The sequence below is a fragment of the Erpetoichthys calabaricus genome, chromosome 2 (genome assembly GCF_900747795.2).
Source record: "Erpetoichthys calabaricus chromosome 2, fErpCal1.3, whole genome shotgun sequence".
Taxonomy (NCBI): domain Eukaryota; kingdom Metazoa; phylum Chordata; class Cladistia; order Polypteriformes; family Polypteridae; genus Erpetoichthys; species Erpetoichthys calabaricus.
In genome coordinates this window covers 86,777,224-86,797,374 of record NC_041395.2, presented here as the reverse complement: position 1 = coordinate 86,797,374, position 20,151 = coordinate 86,777,224, and the positions used below count along the sequence as shown (strand labels likewise).

The 20,151-nt window shown below is 38.0% G+C and overlaps 1 protein-coding gene across 3 annotated transcripts in view; it reads right to left on the bottom strand.

Annotated features, from left to right (window-relative positions):
* LOC114646056 (cingulin) overlaps positions 1-20,151 on the bottom strand; it is a 157,441-nt gene that overhangs the window by 52,222 nt on the left and 85,068 nt on the right. For 2 of the 3 annotated variants that reach the window (XM_028794038.2, XM_051923270.1), the window contains exons 2-7: positions 12,157-13,569; positions 9,690-9,796; positions 3,512-3,581; positions 3,293-3,394; positions 2,737-2,867; positions 2,380-2,512 (exon numbers count right to left, since the gene is read on the bottom strand). In XM_028794038.2, coding sequence (XP_028649871.2) covers positions 2,380-2,512; positions 2,737-2,867; positions 3,293-3,394; positions 3,512-3,581; positions 9,690-9,796; positions 12,157-12,624 — 1,011 coding nt within the window. In that variant the 5' untranslated portion in view covers positions 12,625-13,569. The remainder of the gene's footprint in view (positions 1-2,379; positions 2,513-2,736; positions 2,868-3,292; positions 3,395-3,511; positions 3,582-9,689; positions 9,797-12,156; positions 13,570-20,151) is intronic. The other variant, XM_028794039.2, reaches the window with a different exon arrangement.

Genomic DNA, 20,151 nt, shown 5'->3' with positions numbered 1-20,151 from the left:
TACAAATACTGTTCCCTACCTTTAAAGATATTTTATAAAATTTGTGAGTAATGTACTCTTCTATTTATGTTCCACTGTTTTGTTAAATAACTATTTCTACAACTTATTCCCACCAGACTTTGTTTAAGATGGGTAGACTGAAGTCGTTTAGGTGTTCTTCATACCTCCAGCCTAACGGGCCTTATATTATTCCAACAGAACTTCTCTCCAAATTATTTCAGACTGCTGTGTTTGTAATATGCAAATCAATAGTACACAAAATGTTTTAGATGTGACCTTAAAAGTGGGTTATACACCATAAGCATAATCAGCTGACTATAAACATTGCCTTTTTAAACATCTCTGTATATTGTAAGGTTATGAACAGTAATATAAAACTTAAGCTCATTAAAAAAAATCTTTTTCCAAAAGGGTTCTACAATGCTTGCTTCACTGAATTCATAGCCAGATCTCATTGACCAGATGGCGTCTGTACATTCTCAGATAAGGTTGACTGGCAAATCCAAATTGTCTTGGTGGCAATATGACTATGGGTGTGTGTGTGTGAGACTGAGTGGGCCCTGAAGTGGACTGATGTCCTGTCCAGAGTTGTTTTTCATCTTGGGCCACAACACTGCTGCTGGGGTAGGAGCTGGCCCAAGTCATTCTAAATTGGATTAAGCAGGTTTGAGATTGTTACACTATGTAAGGTGAATTCAGCTCGGGTCCAAATCTCTTTACTTAAATTAATGCTAGATATCTGCTAACCCGGGCGGCACGGTGGCGCAGTGGTAGCGCTGCGCCTCGCAGTTAGGAGACCCGGGTTCGCTTCCCGGGTCCACCCTGCGTGGAGTTTGCATGTTCTCCCCGTGTCTGCGTGGGTTTCCTCCGGGCGCTCCGGTTTCCTCCCACAGTCCAAAGACATGCAGGTTAGGTGGATTGGCGATTCTAAATTGGCCCTAGTGTATGCTTGGTGTGTGGGTGTGTTTGTGTGTGTCCTGCAGTGGGTTGGCACCCTGCCCGGGATTGTTTCCTGCCTTGTGCCCTGTGTTGGCTGGGATTGGCTCCAGTAGACCCCCGTGACCCTGTGTTCGGATTCAGCGGGTTAGAAAATGGATGGATGGATATCTGCTAACCCATCCAAGTTTAGCTTCATTTGAAAATTTCATCAAAGTTTTAATCAAACAATAAATAATGGGCCCAGTATTAATCCCTGCAGGATCTGAATTATGAAATCTTCCAAGTTAGAAAAAGACCCTAGCACGATAAATTATTTTCTGTATTTCACCTAATCCTGACCCTATCTATACATCTTGTATTATTTTGGTTTGACTGGACTCTCACAGAGTACCTTATAGTAAGCTTTTCTGAAGTCACTGTAGAAAACATCATACATTCTATTATTACCAAATGTTTTTGTTGCTTCCTGATAAATACTAGCCAAAGAGTAAAAAGGGACAGAGGATTCTAAGCAAAGCTTTCTAATTACTAAGGCTGGCACAATCAGTAGCTGCTTTGAGAACTCTAGCACAATTGTTTGGTCTTAGCCTTTGTAACTGTGCAAAATATCACAAATTGTTTATAATGATGGAAATACAGTATATCCTTGCTATCCATGTATTCCACTCCCGCAGATTTGCTTATCTTGCTATGAAGGGTATAATGCTTTTCTTGGCAGTTGAGGTCTAATCACACCCGCTCCTGAACATGTTCTATTGTTCAGCAGTGAAACGTGAGATTGAACAATAATGTGTCTGTCACGCTCTGGGGTTGCATGCATGCTACATTGGATGGATCAACATGTTTCTACCCTGCACTGAGAGGCGCAGGCATCTTGTTGATCTCCATTAATGATAAGGATAAGGACCGAGGCTTGCAATTGCAAACAAGGTATTTATAAGAAGTGTAAGTTATAAGTCCATACCCTTTGTACATACAGTAGCTTGTCGCTACTACAAATTGGGTGGTTTAGTGAAGTCCTTGGCTTGGCAGCAGTCACTCACAGTCTCTGGTGGAGCGCCTAGAAGACAATCAAACCTGGCTATAGAGGAAGTGAAAGTCATAACAAGGTTTATGTAGGTAAACCTGTGAAAGGAGCACTACAGAGCCTCAAGGAGGAAAAAACTAAGGGCGCTGCATCGGAACCTAATCCCATTTTTCCCATAGGATTAATGCTTCAGCAGCTGTGGTTTCCATATCTGTTGGATTTTGTTTTAAGTAATCTCTATGAATAGTGAGAATTGACTGTACTTCATGTGGCACATACTCACCCAACCAGTGAAAAATAAGTTATCATAAATCTCCAATAAATCCCTAGTGCCTTCTAAGGGGTACCAAATGTAAACATTTTCAAAAAAAAAAAAAAAAAAACATGATACAATATAGAAACAGGCAATATACCGTCTCCAGAACATCCTTATCAGCCTGGAGAGAATTATCTTGTCTCATTTCTTCTTGAAGTGCTGATAGATTGTCCTCAAGTTCTCGAACTCGAGTTTCAACTGCCTCTTTTTCCATTCGAACCTGCATCAACCTGAATACATAAACATAGTGAGTCTCAATAGATAGTGAAGTCATTCCAAACCACAGTACACCTTGATTTGACTGGTTCAAATCAGTCTGAAGAGTTCTCATACAGCTTAGACATCACATTTTTGTTGGTACCAACAGGTTATTTCTGCTGAGAGATCAAATATGGCTTCAGCTAGGCATGTTCACTGTATTCTAACACACATTCTACCACCCTCTCCATCTTACTCTGCAACTGAGGACTGCAACTCATTCTTGTTCCTGTTCATCAATTCCTGCAGCTCCACAATTTTGTCCCGACTGTCCTCAAGGTCAGCATGTAATTTTGCTTCATTCTGGCCTGTTGAATTCTGACGACTCTGTTTAATGAGAGAAACACGTGTAAGAGCAATAAGATAAAAAGTAACATTCATTCTGATTATGTTTAGTTGCTGTACTGGTACAATTAAGACCGGAAAATCAAGAGGAATAACAAAAAAAGAATTCATAATAACTGCTTTTTGTGAAACATAGAAACTACCGTTAATATTTAAATGTGCCACTAAAAGCTTATAGATTGTAATAATGTGTTTAATCAACAAACAACATCAAAATGAAGAAGGCAAATGGATTTTCAGGATACTTTTTTTTTTGCTTTTTACAAATGACATTTTCATAAACACATACGTTAAAAAATAGTTAGTGTCAAATAGTTAGTGTGAAGTTTTAACCTGGAGACTCATTTCACTGGGTATATACTGCATGGATCACCACATTAAAAAACAGCGAGAAGAGGCACCAGTACCTTTCGTTCTGTATTTAGCTGCCTTTGTAACTCCAAAACTTTCTTCTCCAGGTTATCCTTTTGAAGAGCAGCAGACTGGTTATCACTGGAGGGGCTTGTGTTCTTTTATGAAAGAGATAATTAAATATCAAGTGATTAAAAATTAAGCAATATTTGGATAGTTTTATCTGCAGTCTCTTTTCTTTCTTGTTAAAAACAGTCGCCAAGGTATGCACTTACTTTCAATCCCTGGATTTTCTCAAACACAAGGTTGACTTTTCGTTTCACACTAGTTTCATTCTCATTGTTTCTATTAGAAAAGAAATCATAAACAAGTGAAAAGAGGAGGTCAGACTAGAAAATCAGATTCTGATTTAGTGCTCCACATAGGCTTGTGATTCACAAGCAGACAACTAACCATGGCTCTCTTGAATTAGACTAACATAACATTTTAAAAATTGCTCAGCCTAATCTAGAAGAGTGCACATGGGATGCCATTAGATTTGCTCATGAAGAATGAGGGTAAGGTTCCAGTTTAAATTTATCTTTTGTCATTTTGGTAGTGTCATAATCACAGTATCTCACAGAAAGATATCCTAAACAACAAGAATCATATAAAACAAACACTTAACGGAGACTGACAAACTTGGTTGTTGCTTTTGTCTTTTATTAGACTTTATGAAGTCTTTCACAAAGAAAATGTGAAATTAAATAGAAAAGAAAAAGTTAAGGAAAAGTAAATGCTTTATTGCCAGTTATGCAGAAACAACATTCCTCACTACTCTGATATGACTGCATTGCAGTTGCAGAGTTCTAGTTAACAAGCACCCTGTAGTGATTGTATTCATTCATGTAAGAGTATTTTTTAATTACTGTGAAATCTCTCTTCAGTAATATTCTAAGAGCCTATAGTTTATGAATAATAATAGGACCCTAGGGATATACTTCTGTGCAATATGTTTGGATAATGGACACTGCATTGTGTGGAATATTTCATGCATGTAATCTACTTAGGTTGAGCCTAGTCTGGTTTACATAGATCTGTAAAGGATATATGAAATAACATTAAACAGAAATGAACGGGCACACTGAAAAATGTCTATGGATAATGATACACTGTGGAAAGCCTGGCTTCTCACACTCTTTATGGAGTGTGAAATGCACTTGCAGGTCAAAGGCTCAAAGCAAGGCAGGGATATCTTTCATGTGGCTTAATATATGATGAGCCACAAGGGGGCAAAATTTCTGTAGTTTGCATATGGGAGTCCAAAAGTGATAATGCATCAGAAAGTGAAAAGATTTGATAAAGGAAGGAAATTCCATATTATGCAATAATGACAGTCCGGGAATGCTGGTAATGGGAATTCTGCTTGCCAATTTGTCTAAAGACCTTTGAAAGCAGGAAATATCTGATGAATAGTTAGGCAATTTGTGCTTCTGTTATCTGCTAGTGTTATATAAATCAGACAGAGAGAAGAAAGAATATAGCTTTTTTTGAATAACTCAGTGATTCTGTTGCCCAAACAGTTAAATAGTCTCACCCCCAGTGTTTTTTCCAACGTATGGCCAACATTTCTGTTGCTTTACTCACATTAGTGGGTTCTTTTCAACACCACCACATCAATCTATGTGAACTAACAAAAAGACACTAAGATTGACCTTTTATAAAATCTAAAAGGGTCTCCTAATATGACAAAAATAACATATTCCATGTTGACCAAGGGTAGTAATAAACACAAAAAGCACAAATCCTTAAATTTTGATTTCAAATGTCAGCTCCCTCTCACCAATGCTACTGCTATGCATTTGACAAGAATATGCTCACAGAATATGACAGGACTCCAAACACGAGCATCAGGTGCATTCTCACTGGCTGGGTCAAGGCCAAAAAAACTAATTACTCACATCTACGGGATTTCAAACTTACACGGTTAACACATGCCCGTTTATGTGATATTGCAATCTTAGTGTTTTTCAGTTTGCTTCTATTGCTTTTGGGTGTAATTTATTATTAACAGTTTTATAAAATATATTTCAAACATTAACGTACAACTATTTTTTTTAATTGACTGGTTCACAAAACGAACCATGAATTAGCTGAAGCGTGTTTGAGAATGTTGCTTTTATGCAATTTCAATATGAAAGCTTGATGTTTTCTTTAAAATCCAAAAAATGTTATGCTGTCATTATGGGTTTTGAGTGCTTATATGACTTGCTAATTGATTTCTTCAAGGGTAAATTTGCATAGAGGAAAGAAGTTTGAAAAATATGAATAAAAAAGGGTAATTAAACATGTTGCCTACTTAAACTTAATAATTCAAGAGAAATGCAATTTCCTGGAATAGCACATGACATTTGGTTGTTGATGGATGCAGGTTGAAGAAGCTCCCCAGACACAATCACTTCTTCCAACTATTTATAATTCTCACCCTTTCCCTATTACTTAAGTTATACAGTATAAAAAAATATCTTGGCTACCGTTAGGAATCTAGGCTTTGGACTTTAAAAACCTGAGGTTGTGGTTTCAAATTCTGCTGCTGTCACTACAGGAGTGTGAACATGTGCAAGTTGCTTCACATTCCTGTGCTCCAATTAGAAAAAGAAAATACATTTTATAACCAATTTTATCTCATATACTTCAAGTCACCATAGAAAAAGGCATCAGCCACATAAGTAAGAAGAAGAAAGAAGAGGGAGACCGAAGAAGGAAAGAGCCTGCACAAGGGAGTTATTGATGTCGGTAGTAGTGAGGTTGTGCAATCCCCAATTACACCATTAAGCCGAGCTTAAACGTCGTTATTTAATACGTTTGAGAAAAAAAAAACAAAAAAACAAAAAGACAAATGATCTTGTGTATGTCTGTTTAAATAAAGGTTGAATGTGAAGAGGGAGAGACTGTTTCTGGAAGTCAGGGTCAGCGTACTGCTGCATGGAAGAGACACTCAATTGTTAAAAGAAGGCACGGAGAAGGCAATTGTGAACGAAAAAGAAAAAAGCGTCACGGAGGAATTAGAAAGCTTAATGTGTTAGCTGATTTTGGAGACGTCACTGGTATGTTAAAAAAATTCCCTTTTTTAATGTGAAATGTTTCTGACTTAGTGACGGATGTTATTTATGTAAAAGAATAAGTAAGTTCAGTTAATGCGCGATATCGCGCAAGCATGTTTATTTTTAGTAAATAGCGTATGTTTGAAATAATAAAGGAGTGTATGTATATACAAAATTGTTATTGCATGAATGAAAATATGAGTTTTATTTATTTAAGGTTATCAACCTACTCCTAATTCAATCCTGTTCCTGTTGTTACTATTGCTCTTGCAACCTGTTTATTATTAAACAACATCAAATTACGAAAAGGAAGAGTTGTTCCATGCGTCCTCTTTAATCAGCTAAAGGCCTTTTTCAAGTTTGGGCAGACATTAATGCAGTAAACCTAAATAACTTGACACACCGCTTCACTTCGTGTTGGGGACTCCACGTGCCAAGCCGTGTGCAGGATGACAAGGGAAGGCATGTAATTGCACTACTTTGGATGGATCCTTGGTGGGAAGGGACTGCATTTGAGTCAGTCATAGTCAGGAGCTCACCTCTGACTTTACTGCCATGGGTGGCGCTATTAGGAGTACACAGCTCTCGAAGGCATTGCTCAGGGGATCATTAGTCATGCAAACCACTGTGGAAGGAGATCTCCGAGGAAGACAGGAATAGTTCAATCAATCAGTCTTTATTCAGTCTCACAGAAGTACATGGATTCTACGTTTCAAGGCAGAACAGCAAAGCTCCCCTGTTTCAATTGGCTTTTAATATCTTTCCTCCCTCCTCCTTCTCCTTACTTATCAATAAGCACCATATGTTTATCTAAGCAATTCATTTTACATTGCATGAATCGGCTAAAGGTTTCTATTTTGTGTACATTGCAGATGGTGCCATAAAGAGGGAAAAGTCATCCTTCCTGTGTCTAACGGATGAGTTCCAAAAAAGGAAATTGTCCTTGGTCAGCTTACTGCACCCTGTCTTATGACAGACGCCTGTATGAATCACCTGCCTTTATAGTTAAACAGCTTTGTTAGTTTTTTATCCCTTAGTAACTTGCAAGCAGTCAATAATTTTTTTTCCTTTCACACCACTCACCCACATGAAGGCGCTGAATCAGTGCAGGGCTAGTAAGTAAATAATAATAATAACAATAATAACGAACAACTCTCTTTGAAGTACTTTATCATTAACCAGTTCTTTGAAATGCATGAACCTTTACAGCAGAGTTTTCTGGTTGAGCTTGGTACTCTCTGAAATGACATGAAAAGTTAAAACTGAGCAGGATCTCATCTGAGAATAGAATGATAATAGAAACTATCAGCTACCATAAAATGAAAATTACCACACCAAAAATGTGGGTGGTATATTGCACTAAAAGACAGACACTGCAGAAATAATGTTCTTATCTTGGGAATTAAAGAAAATGCTGAAAATGGAGATGACTCAACTTCTGAACAAGCTTTGGCCAGTTCTATTTCCATCCTTTGTTGATTTCATGCTGGTAGTGGAGTGGTGTCATAGGGTCCTTATGCCTAATCTTATTTCTTCCTGCCCAAGGCCATTAATATTAAAGCTTGGCAACTTTACCAAGCACCAGACATTCTTTGAAGGCAAAGAATACTCCAAATCTGTTCTCTGAAGGCCAGTGATTTTTTTTTTCTTGACTAAGACTTCAGTAACAAAGACTCTCTTGTTCTGTGAATATCTAATTGATAATGGCTTTGACAGGTTCTTGTAAATAAGGAAAGATTAACTAGTTTTGTGGTGTTCTATTTGGTTTAGAGCCCTTCACTTGTGGTGATAAATTTTGTACCCTAGTCCTCTAACACATGCCCCTAAACAGTCCCCCAGGCTGATGCTTACTCGATTATGTTGAGCTCTCTTCCAAGTTGCTTTTGTTAAAAGTGTCTGCTAAACAAATGAATGTAAATGAAAAGAGGTCATGAACTGGGCTTTAAACAATTTCTGCAGGATCGTCTTAAAATCTCACATACCACTGATAACTTCCAAACGACTGGCATGTTCCTCTTTTATGTATACTTCTGCATTTTTCAGTCCCTTAAACTGCTGCTTCACCACCATTCTTCTATGAAACTGGAACTTGTTTTGAACTTTACTACCATCTAGTATTGTGTTTTAATTGTTATGGGCTTTGAATCGCTTTGTTTCTTTGGTTTGGGGCATTGTGGGTTCTGTCATGTTAGTACTGGTGGTCGCATGTTAGGCTTGGAATCTGGATTTCCTCATACGATTTGGGATTGTCCCAGAGTCTCTGCTTTTTGGTCTGCAGTTTCTAACTGCCCGTGTCCTATTCTCTTGTAATACAGATATCCATCCACATATGGGGTTAGAGTTACAAGTGTTTTTTGCATTCATGAGGAGTTTTATTTAATAGCCTTTTTTGAGTTACGAGTCATCTTCTTCAAAGTTATGAGAATCAATGTGGCATTTCTATGTTAAGTTATTCTGTTTTTAGTGCAATGTGGCATCAATCTTTTTACTATGTACTGTACGTATACAGTGTACTGTTTTTATTTGGGTTATGCATCAACTTCTGGTCTCTTTTGTCTTGCCTCTGCAATGGAAATGAAAATGACAAAAGACATGGTCAATCTAGAAATGGTGTTTGTAGAACTTGGCACTAATTCCTCTTTATGTTTTTCTATTTCATCACACTTTCATTCACTGCTACAACCTCCAACCAGCACACAGCAATGATGCCACCACCACCCCTGCCTCTTCTTTTTCTGTTTGGTGAGAGTGATATTAATGGCATTTTATTTAAAAAGTAACAGTAACTGTACAGAAATGGAAAATACTATGCACGTAAATAACTAACATTTTAATGACACCATCAGTAATAACAGTAACAAGAACAGTGGCAGCAGCAAGTGCCCCACAGGAGGAAAAGCATTAATGTTCAAACCAGGCAGGCCATCATGTAAATTAGCTGTCTGCTTCTAATGGCCGGATGCCATTATATAATGTTTCCTTCAATGAGTATTTTTGCTCTATGAGACGACACCATTCCATTACTGTTAATACAACTATTTCATATTACGCAAAATGTTAAGAAAAAATCTAGTACAAGAAGCCAATTATGCAATAAGAATAAAAATCGTTAAATTAATCTGGTTTTACTTCTTTTTTCAACAGCACCAAAATATATAAAACTGGGAGTATAAAGATGCTTTCAAGTACCCTCAGAGAATCTACAAATACAGTCCCAATTAAAGGTTCATGGACTGGGACTCTGCAGCAGTTTTGGGGCCCAATGTTTCTAACACTTTTTATTTTCTGAGTCACCATGGTTCAGATGGTTGGAAACTCTATGTATAATGATCTAAACCACATGGACCACAAAAAAAAGTGTCATACTGACCCTTCTCGAAGAATGTTGAAGATGACTTGCTTGGCCTGCTCTTCCTCTCCACATAGTCCAGACACCTGTTTCTGGTCTCGAAGGAGATCTGGAGTGGACTTTAGCTGCTGAACAAAGAGACAGATTTTTCAAGACTGCCACAACTGTGGTAGAATATGTGGAAGTCAATTAGAATGAGTACGGAGATTAACTACATAATAAACTTGACAACCCCTAGATCTGTTGTTTTTGTAGTTTATCCATTGATACTCTTAAAAGCCAAAAATAAAAGCTCTGCCATGCATGTGCATCTGATGACGAACTTGCCAATTCTGATCAGGTATGCATACTGCCTCAGGGAGAGATGGGGCTCTGTTTCTAACTGTCTTGATTTTTTCCTCCACAGTTCAGAGAAGACAACCCGGGAGACCAAAAGACTTTGGCCCCATCACTCCCATAAGTCACATCTCTTCCGAGCCAAAGCATATAAAAAAAGCTCGTCCTCAGAAAGAGGAGTCTCATTCATGAACCGAATACTCAAGAGAATGGAGCTCCTGGTTAGACTTAAGAAAAAAAGGAATGCAGCTTAAGCACCTGATTTATGCTTTAGCTCCATTGTGTTCCTGTTTATTTTCTTGTCTTTTGTTATTAACTGTTCGAGACACATTTAACTATTTTGAACTATTTTTGCGACTCTGCAAGTCACTCTGTTCCACAATCTTTTTTAAATTTCATGAAATGGGTTTTCATTGCCAAGCACCTGCACACAAGCCTAAGATTATCATGCACAATGTCAGGTAATAGCTGGAAAGGTGTAAAGCAAGCTGTCATTGTACTCTGGAGGAGAGAAAACATTTTTGTGGAGTGAGGAATCATACTTCAGTATTTGGCAGTCTGATGAATGAATCTGCTTTGACAGAAGCTAGGAGAATTCCTGGACTGTATAGTGCCTACTGTAAAGTTTGTTGTAGGAGTCTGGGACTGTTTTTTCAGGGTTTAGACTAGGCTTGTTGGTTCCATTGAAATGTAATGTTAAGACTATAGCAAACAAATACATGTAAGACAATGGTGTGCATCTAACTTTGTGGCAACAGTTTGGGGAAGGCCCTTTTCTGTTTCAGCCAGACTGTGCCCCTGTGCACAAAGCCTGGATCATAAAGATAGATTTTGACAAGTTTGGTGTGGAGGAACTGGGGTGGCCCACACAGATCCCTGACACCATAACCCTACTGAACACCTTTGGGATGAATCAGAGCACAGATTGTGAGCCAGGTCTTTTAAGCCAATGTCACAAATGCTCTTTTGACTGAAAAGGCACACATTTCCACAGCACACTCCAAAATCTCATGGAAAGTCTTCCCTGAACAGTGTAGGCCGTTATAGGTGCTGGAAGGTGGGAGGCTTGGGGCAACTCCATATTAAAGTCCAAGGGTGTGAAACAGAATGTCCAAAAAGCTCATATAGGTGTGATGGTCTGGTGTCCACAATGTGTTCCGTTCTAGTGCATCTGGCATTTAAATTGGATTCATCTTTATTAATTTACAGTATAATGTAATTTGTATGATTATTTCTCTGTTTGTAGACTCAGTTGTGATATCAAAATCTCTTTTGCCTTTGCAAGAGGAGGCTGTTAGCCATAAGAATTCCAATTGCAACAGAGGCAAAGCATATATTAGGCACCAAGGAAAACCATGACTCAACCTTTTTTCCCCAAACTGGAAGAAAACAAGTCTAAGGAATAAAGGCACAGTATATTGTGATCAGGTACAATTAACATAGCCATCATCTACTGAAATGAAAATATCTGAATCTGGGAGCATACTGTGTTGGAATGCAACACATCTATGAGCAAAGTGGCTCCCACCATCTGCCTTTCTGGTAACCTGGTAATTTTAAAGAGTTCTGCCTATGGTAACATAATGAGTAAATTGGATCATGAAGTACTTGAGTCGTATTTACATCAACAACACAGTAAAACTCATAACTGATCTTTCAGTACAGATATATCCTTTACAGTTTCTATCAATTCCTCAAATAAAATAGATTGTGGTTGGATAAGCATGCTGAACAGGCCATCTCATTTCTTTTTTTCAGTACTTCAAATTATAGGAAATGGTGACTGTTCTTATTTTGCATTAATTTACTTTACTACCATTACTGACAACTGTGGTGTATAGCTAACAAAGACATGCTGTAAATATGCCCAGCGAACACTATACACATGTATTAAATGCTCCTGCATAAATACTAACTGAGAAAAACAAAACCTATATAGCTTTCAGAAGTAGCATCTGCATACTGTATATTAACAAATATTTTAATACATTTTTTAATTACATGAAACTTTGAAATAACACATTTAAGGAAAATGTGGCAATTTAGTTAAGATGTAGTTTTCTAAACTTCCAACAAATTTCCTCTGCATTAAAAACATTGTGTAGGTGATAAAATTTGTTTAAGGCTAGTCTTTGTCACTTCATGTGCTCACCTGCATTTCAGACTTCATGCTGGATACCCGTTGTGTCTCAACAAATGGTTCAATGGCTCTTTGATCATCTTGCCAGTTGTTATTCACTGTTGAGCTGTTGAAGCTACTTGTTACTCTGGTATGAGACACCACTGTCTGCTTTGTGGGCCTACCAAGGCTACTGCTACTGTACACCGAAGTGAAAGAGGCCATGTTGTTTGGGGCTTGGTTACCTGGTGACTGTGGGGGTGTTCGAAAGTCAACCCTGTCAAGAGAGCTCTGAATTGTGGATTCTTCAAATGAGCTTTCTCTTGACGAAAGGCGATTATCCAGGCTACGAGAGCGTTTTCTCTCATCTGTGGAGAACCTGGACCTGACTCCTGTACGGCCCCTGGACTGCTGGCCTCCACTGCTACTGCTGTTGAATTTGCTGATGAGGCTATTAACAGGAGCCATGGGGTTAGTGTCAATGGAGCTGCCCCCCAGCATTTTTTAGTTGGTCTGCTTGTGATACTGGTGTAGGAGAAAGGGCAGCATTGCTTGGAGTTCTCCTTGAATTTAAAGATGAATACGATGAAGAATTAGATGACCAATGGGACCCTCCTTCTGATCTATCCCTACCACTGTAATTTCTCTCTTCATGGAATGAACTTCCATGGTTCTCTGAAAAGTTCATCACAGAACTTGTTTGAAGACTTCGTCTCTGATCCTCAGGCAAAACAGATTTATGAGGAGACTTTTCATAGCCATCTGAAGACCAGATGTTGTTGCTTCTACGGTTGAAACTACTGTCTGTTGGAGACTCCAGCAGAGATCCCTGAGACTGAGACCTTCTAAGCACATCAGTTGTAGGCTTGTGTTGCGAACCAGATTTATAATCCCCTTGGCTTGACACTGGAGAGCTGCCAGCTGTTCTGGGGCTTGTTCTCCTAAGCCCTTTCTCATCAAAAATATGTTCTTCATAGTTGTATTGCACTGTTTGAGGTTTCACCTTGCTGAGCTCATCATCTGATGTACTGTATAAAGAACTACTTCTAGAATGTTGTATTGGTAACTTCTGATCCACAGGGTATGGATTTTCAGGAAAAGAGTCTGTATTGCTTCCACTTACAAAACTTCGTTTTGAAAGGCTACTGTAGGAGAGATCAGAGCTCTCTGAACGACGATCAGTATTGGCCAGTGGGAGTTCACCGCTTTTCAGCTGCACTCCATAGGAATCACCTTTGTCACCACCTTTGAGAACCACATATGGCTGCCCATCTATACCTTGCACTCTGACTGCCACGCCATAAGATGAGGAAGATCCCGAGCTGCGGGTCACCTTCTTGGACTTGCTGGACTCTTTCAGGTCATTAATAAAGCGGATCTGGACACCATAATCCAAAGGTGGCTGTCTCTCAGTCATACTGCCATTCAAGCTTGCTGCCATTCAATCTGTTGTAAGGGAAGAAGCAAAAAAATTAGGACCTACACAGGAGTACGAAAAGGAAATGAAGGATAGACTTTGGTAAAAATAGGATAATATTTTTAATGTTTAGCAATATATTCATTACTGCCATTTGATTTTGTAGTATACTACAATTAAACCTTATTCATTTTATTTGGTGGAGGTTAAGGAAAAATGTGTCAATCTACAGTATCACAACCAATAAGTAAAACAATTTACATAACAATCCCATTTAATCAAGTTCATGGTCACATTAAGCCAAAGCATGTTTCAGATGCAATGGGCTTAAGGTATAAATGAATCATTTGTAAGTCCATTCAAACACACACACACACACACACACACACACACACACACACACAAAATCACTGTTTTCTGCCTAGGAAAAGAAACTGAAATGTTGGGATATCTGTAATCAACAGATAAAATGATTTGGTTGTTAGATTACTCAGCCTGGCAGACTTGACTGTAGAATGCCCAAGATGGGGAGAGCTACCAGCTTGCCTTAGTCTCTGTTGTAATGGACAATGGAACCTCCTGAGGTTTATTTTACCCAGGGATGGTGCCGAATGGAGTTTTTATTTTCCTCTCATCCAATGTCAACTGGTCGTAGTTCAACAGACAGTGTTGGGCTCCATTTTTGTTAAAGTTTCAAACTACTTTGTGTTTTTGGGTACTCACTACATAATTAGTAAAGTTTATACAGTGGAACCTCGGTTCACGAACGTCTCTGTACACGTACAAATCAGTTTAGGACCAAAAAGCTCGCCAAACTTTTGCCTCGGTTCTGCGACCACACACTCGATATACGAACAAGCCAGTTTCCCTTTCGGTTTGTACATGTTCAGTCTCTCCCTGTGCATTTCCTGTGCAGCGAGCAAGAGAGAGAGAGCAAGAGAGCACGCGACACACACACACACACGCACACACACACACGCACACACACGCGCACACACACGCAGTGCGAGAGAGAGACAGATGCACACACACAGGCAGCGCGAGAGAGAGACGCACACACACACAGGCAGCGTAGACGCACACACACACAGGCAGCGCGAGAGAGATAGGGGGCTGGACGCATAAGGTAGGAAGGCAGTTAAAGAATGCAATGGGCTTGATTTTGTTTCCACTTCTGTTTACAGCGATTGGTTCGTAGCGTGCATTGTTGCAATGTTACTTTTCTTGGTGGTTTATTAAATTACGGATTTTTTCAAATGTTCATTTTTTTTCCCTGTGCTTAAAACTCATTAAAAAAAAAAGTGTTTTTAGCAAGCGGTTGGTAGCGCTATAGCGTGAACTATTGCGGTTAGTTTTCTCTGTTGTTCAAGGTTTTCTCAGTGTTATTCAATGTTTTTACATTTAGTTTACCATTAAGATGTGCATTCTTTGGTTTAATTAACTATATTTGTGCTTAAAAACTTAAAAAAATATATATATTTACATACAGTTCGTATGGTCTGGAATGGATTAATTTTATTTACATACAATCCTATGGGGGAAATTGCTTCGGTTCACGACCAAATTGGTTTACGACCAGAGTTTTTGAACGAATTATGGTCGTGAACTGAGGTTCCACCGTATATGTATTTATTTATATATAAATTTATATTAATTAGATCTGGTTGTTCTTTTGTCAACCTTAATGTATAAATGTAGAAATATTTTAATTAGAAAACCTTTTTCTGATAAGAGTAAAGGTTTGTTTTGCACTTTAGTGGTTACATTTTGCTTAACAATACCTGGTTGATTTTGTACTTAGTACACTTACGTTTATTAGAAACTAGCAAAATACCCGCGCTTCGCAGTGGAGAAGTAGTGTGTTAAATAGGTTATATATATATATATATATATATATATATATATATACACACACACACATATATATACACACACACACATATCAACATATATATACACATACATATACACGCATACATACACACACACACATATATATACATATCTACATATATATATCTACATCTATATATCTATATATATCTATCTCTCTATATCTATATATCTATATATCTATATATATATATATATTTATATCTCTATCTCTATCTATATATATATATATATATATAGACATACACATATACATACATACATTCACATATATATCCCTGCTGTTTTACAAACGAATGCCATATAAGGCCGTCGTTTCTCCTTGCTTAGCAGTTCTGTATTGTTTTATTGTTCGTTTATTACGATTGTTATAGTTATTGTGTAGCTATTCGAGACTCACTTTTCTGTTCAGGTACCCATTTCCTTTATGTAATCCGCGGATTCTCCGATATTTTTTGTTCGTTTATTACGATTATAGTTATTTATTGATTCCCTTCTTTAGCTGACTGCCTGGTCATATAAGGCGCTCTGCTGTTTTTTTGTGAAGCAGCCTTTACACAGTTTCTCCGCTGTTTTATAAACGAACGCCATATAAGCCCATCCTTTCTCCTTGCTTCGCCAAGGAAGCAACCTTTTTATTTAATCCACGGGTTCTCTGCTGTTTTATTGTTCATTTATTATGATTGTTATAGTTCTCTTTGTATACCACGTTGTCAGTTCAGCACCCCAGTTGTAAAATGACCAAGCTGTGCAAGCTTACTGTTGAGAATGCAACATATAGTTGTACAGGAGAAAAGCAATCTTGCCTCAAATCAATGGCAACCTTTTGTAGGTCTATGAACTTAATTTAAACTTTAGGTTTACACGGTGCTTTGTTTCTGAAGTACCTGCACTCATGAATATGTCTGTATGCGTCAGTCGCTTCATATTCTTTTCCTACATGTTAGCTAAGACCTGGCACTTAAAAGTTTCTCCCTACAGCAATTTTAACTCTGTTACAAAGTGATCCAAAGTCTCGTTTATACCTCGTGTCTTCTCATTAAACTTGTATGTTGCGAATATGGTATTGCAAATGGCAGCGGGAGCGTTTCTATAAACTTAATTTAAACTTACGGTTTACACCGTGCTTTGTTTCCGCAGTAGCTGCACTTATGAATATGCTTGTATGCGTCACTCACTCGCTTCTTATTGTTTCACTGCCTTCTCAATTGTGTAATGAATGTTTTCTTCAGCGCTCTTTGGGGGCTCTTCCTTGTTTTCTACGTACTGCGTTCACAGTCAGTTCACGTGATTACGTGGGAGGCGTGATGATGCGATACGCAACTCCGCCTCCCACGGCCATCGAGCTGCAGTCTATTACAGTATATGGACAAAAAAGAGGTTCCAGTTATGACCATTACGCATAGAATTTCGAAATGAAACCTGCCTAACTTTTGTAAGTAAGCTGTAAGGAACCTGCCAAATTTCAGCCTTCCACCTACACGGGAAGTTGGAGAATTAGTGATGAGTGAGTCAGTCAGTCAGTGAGTGAGTGAGTGAGTGAGTGAGTGAGTGAGTGAGTGAGTGAGTGAGTGAGTGAGTGAGTGAGTGAGTGAGTGAGTGAGTGAGTGAGTGAGTGAGTGAGTGAGTGAGTGAGTGCTTTGCCTTTTATTAGTATAGATTATCAAAGTATTAATTAATGATAATAATCCAAGTAAATGTGGTAGATCTTTGCTTTCCTTGATTAATCTGTGGAAAGCACCTTGAGTTGCATGTAAATGTATGATAAGGTGTGTGATAAGAATGAGTCGGAGACATCATAAAGAGTTGGGGCAGCCACCCGTATATTATTTTCTCGGCTGCTAAAGTTGCTTTTATTTAGTAGCACGATGTGCTTAGGTCAGAGTTCAGAACAGAACTGCCTGTATGGAGACAAGATGGCGGTTTTAACAGCCCGTAAAGGAAATGACGTCGTCGGTGCAGGAACTGGAAGTAGCGTCCTTGTGCCCAGAAGTGACGTCATTCCTGGGGCTGGCAAAAGGCGGGATTTCCCGGGAAAGGTCTGCAAGGGACTGGTCTGGTCGTGAACCGAGTTTCCACTGTATTTGCATTTCACCAGAGAACTTGTCACAGCACACAGTGAGGAGTACTATATAAAAAAATAAACTGAATTGAAACTCAGCTCACAAGGGGCCAAGTCACCTGACTACACTGTAAGACTGGGAATAATTTGTCCATAAAACAACCTTAGCTCTGTATGAGTCTTTGTGAGGTGAGCTTTCAAATTTTCTTATATATCTAAAATGAAAAGAAAATCAAATTTGTGTGGAAAAATTGAAATTGTTTCAGAATTTGGCAATAATGTAACAATATTAGGAGAGTCTGCCAGGATCTAGCCTCTATAGTAAATCGAGAAATGAATCAAACTGTGATTCACTCAAGATCCACCTTACTCAGCTGTGCAATGTGTATGCTTTCTCTTTCTCTCACTAATTCTCTTGTTGTTTGATATAGCTCCTTTGAGTGTAACTTTCATAACAAGTCTGAAGAACAACCTTTTCTTTAGCAGTATGTTTAAAATAAATCTACTGCTGTGTTAATCCAGAGACTTTCACCTTATACATTTTCCCATTCACCATATGACTTATTACCCTTGTGTACCTGAAAAACTGTAAAACAGCAGGACCGAACTTTCTGTAAAATGGTGAAACTGTCCTGGAGAGTGAATTAGAACAGCTGTCTGCATAATTACAAACACCATTATGTCATTCACATATAACGTAGGCGGACCTGCCATATGAAACAATTGAAAGATTAACTACAATGGTGTTCAAAGCTATAACAGTTAAAATTAACTAACCATGACAGAGCGTTAGTCCAACACCAGAGAAATTTTCTTTTAATCAGAGGCACACAGACAAAACTGACAGACTATATAGGTTGTTTATACACATTAAATGTAGAACTTCTATTTTCTTTTTAATAAACAAGGGGGCTTTGCTCACCAATAAATTCCCCCCACCCAGCCAGTGCTACGCGCCATTGTGAAAAGGGGGGCTGAACACACCCCAAGGAGACGTGGTCTCTCCTTTGAAACCCCTCTTAAGCGGTGATACAATGGGAAACAAATAATAGTCGTTTTTTTAACCTCCTCTTCGCTCGATCAGCTGCTGGCTTTGTGCTGCTCCCGTTCCGCGTGATCTGCATTTTGTGTGGCGCTTTGAACGTTTAAAAGCCTGTGCATCAGCTGTCCTTCTGTCTCGTCTCTCTTCTCCACCAGACATCCTCAAACACTATTCGATCTCTTTTCGCTGTTACATTATTTCACCGAGTAATATTTTCCCATTTGTTTGCGCTAATGCGATCTTTACTCTCATGTTTTTGAGACTTTCGAATTTTCCTACTTCCATTATCTCTAACCTGCTCTGCATGTTTATCATGGAACTTGCTTCCAAAGGTTGCAAATATGATATGACTTGACTGTCTCGCAGTACGTGAAAGTGTCACTCTGTCTCTATTCAAAAGATCCCTCTTCAAAAGATCACGTCTCGTCGCAGGAAAAAAAGTCTCGTTCCAAGTTTTTTTTTAATTATTTTTATAATAGAGAGACTTGTCTTACCTTCCTGCTTTCTACATAAAATACCTTCTAAGTCAATTAGCCAGCTCATTTTTTTTTTCAGAAATGATTTTAGTAGATCAAAATGTTGTCATTTTTCTGCTAACATGTTGAAATATTAGAAGAAACAACATATTAATGCAGGTCAAGAAATAAGTGTGATACTGTATTGGGAAATGATCATTGTAAAGGATATTTGCAGGAAGCTGGGCAAAGCCACATGAAAGCAAATACTGGCATGAGCAATAATAGGTCTTTTTTTGACATTTTTTGAAAAAAAGATATGTTAATAGTCTATGCATTTTTAACAGCATGATAAAAAGGTGAAATGTTTAGAATATGATGTTAGTTAAAAAGAAATATATTGGAAGACAAATAGAAGATTATTAAAAATCTAAGCATTTACTAGAATGAATGATTAAAACCTATGTAATTAGAGTAGCTTGTTTTATATATTAAACTATATATAAACAAAATGCAAACAAAAGTTTAAAATCGATGGATTAAGGATTCAAAATGTCAAAGAATCTTCATTTTTGCTTATGTGGGTGAAGCAATCAGAATGCATTTCAGTAATCAGCTGGATTATTTATTACATGCTTGATTATTTTCTAAGGTTAAATATTCAGAACCTCTTTGTAAATTTGATGAATTTTGAAATAATGGAGCTAACGTCCTTTTCAAGAAAGAATTGAGGAGCCTAGTTACGGCTACACACAGATGTCTGCTGGTCACAAAGCAGCTGTGGAGCTGTTGGGAGTAGGACATTATCTGGTAGAAACAAATGTTTTGGTTGCTTTCTAAAACAGTAAAAATGCTAAAAGCTTAGATGCTTGCTTTTTTGTATTAGGCTTCGACATTTTAGTTTCACATCCATTGTGTTGTTTATATCTCAAATATATCTCTAGAATTAAAAAATATAACCTACAAACCCTCTATACAGTATATAAAATGCTAAGGGTTGTGTCTCCATCTGTCATGTGATTACTCACAAACCACTGAGGACAGAACCTAGATGAGAGTCTTAATTGAAAGTGAATGATGCAATACATTGGGCAGTAGAAACCACTACAAACTAATCTGTGTTTGAATTTTTTTTTTACTGCTAATTTCTTGATAGGGT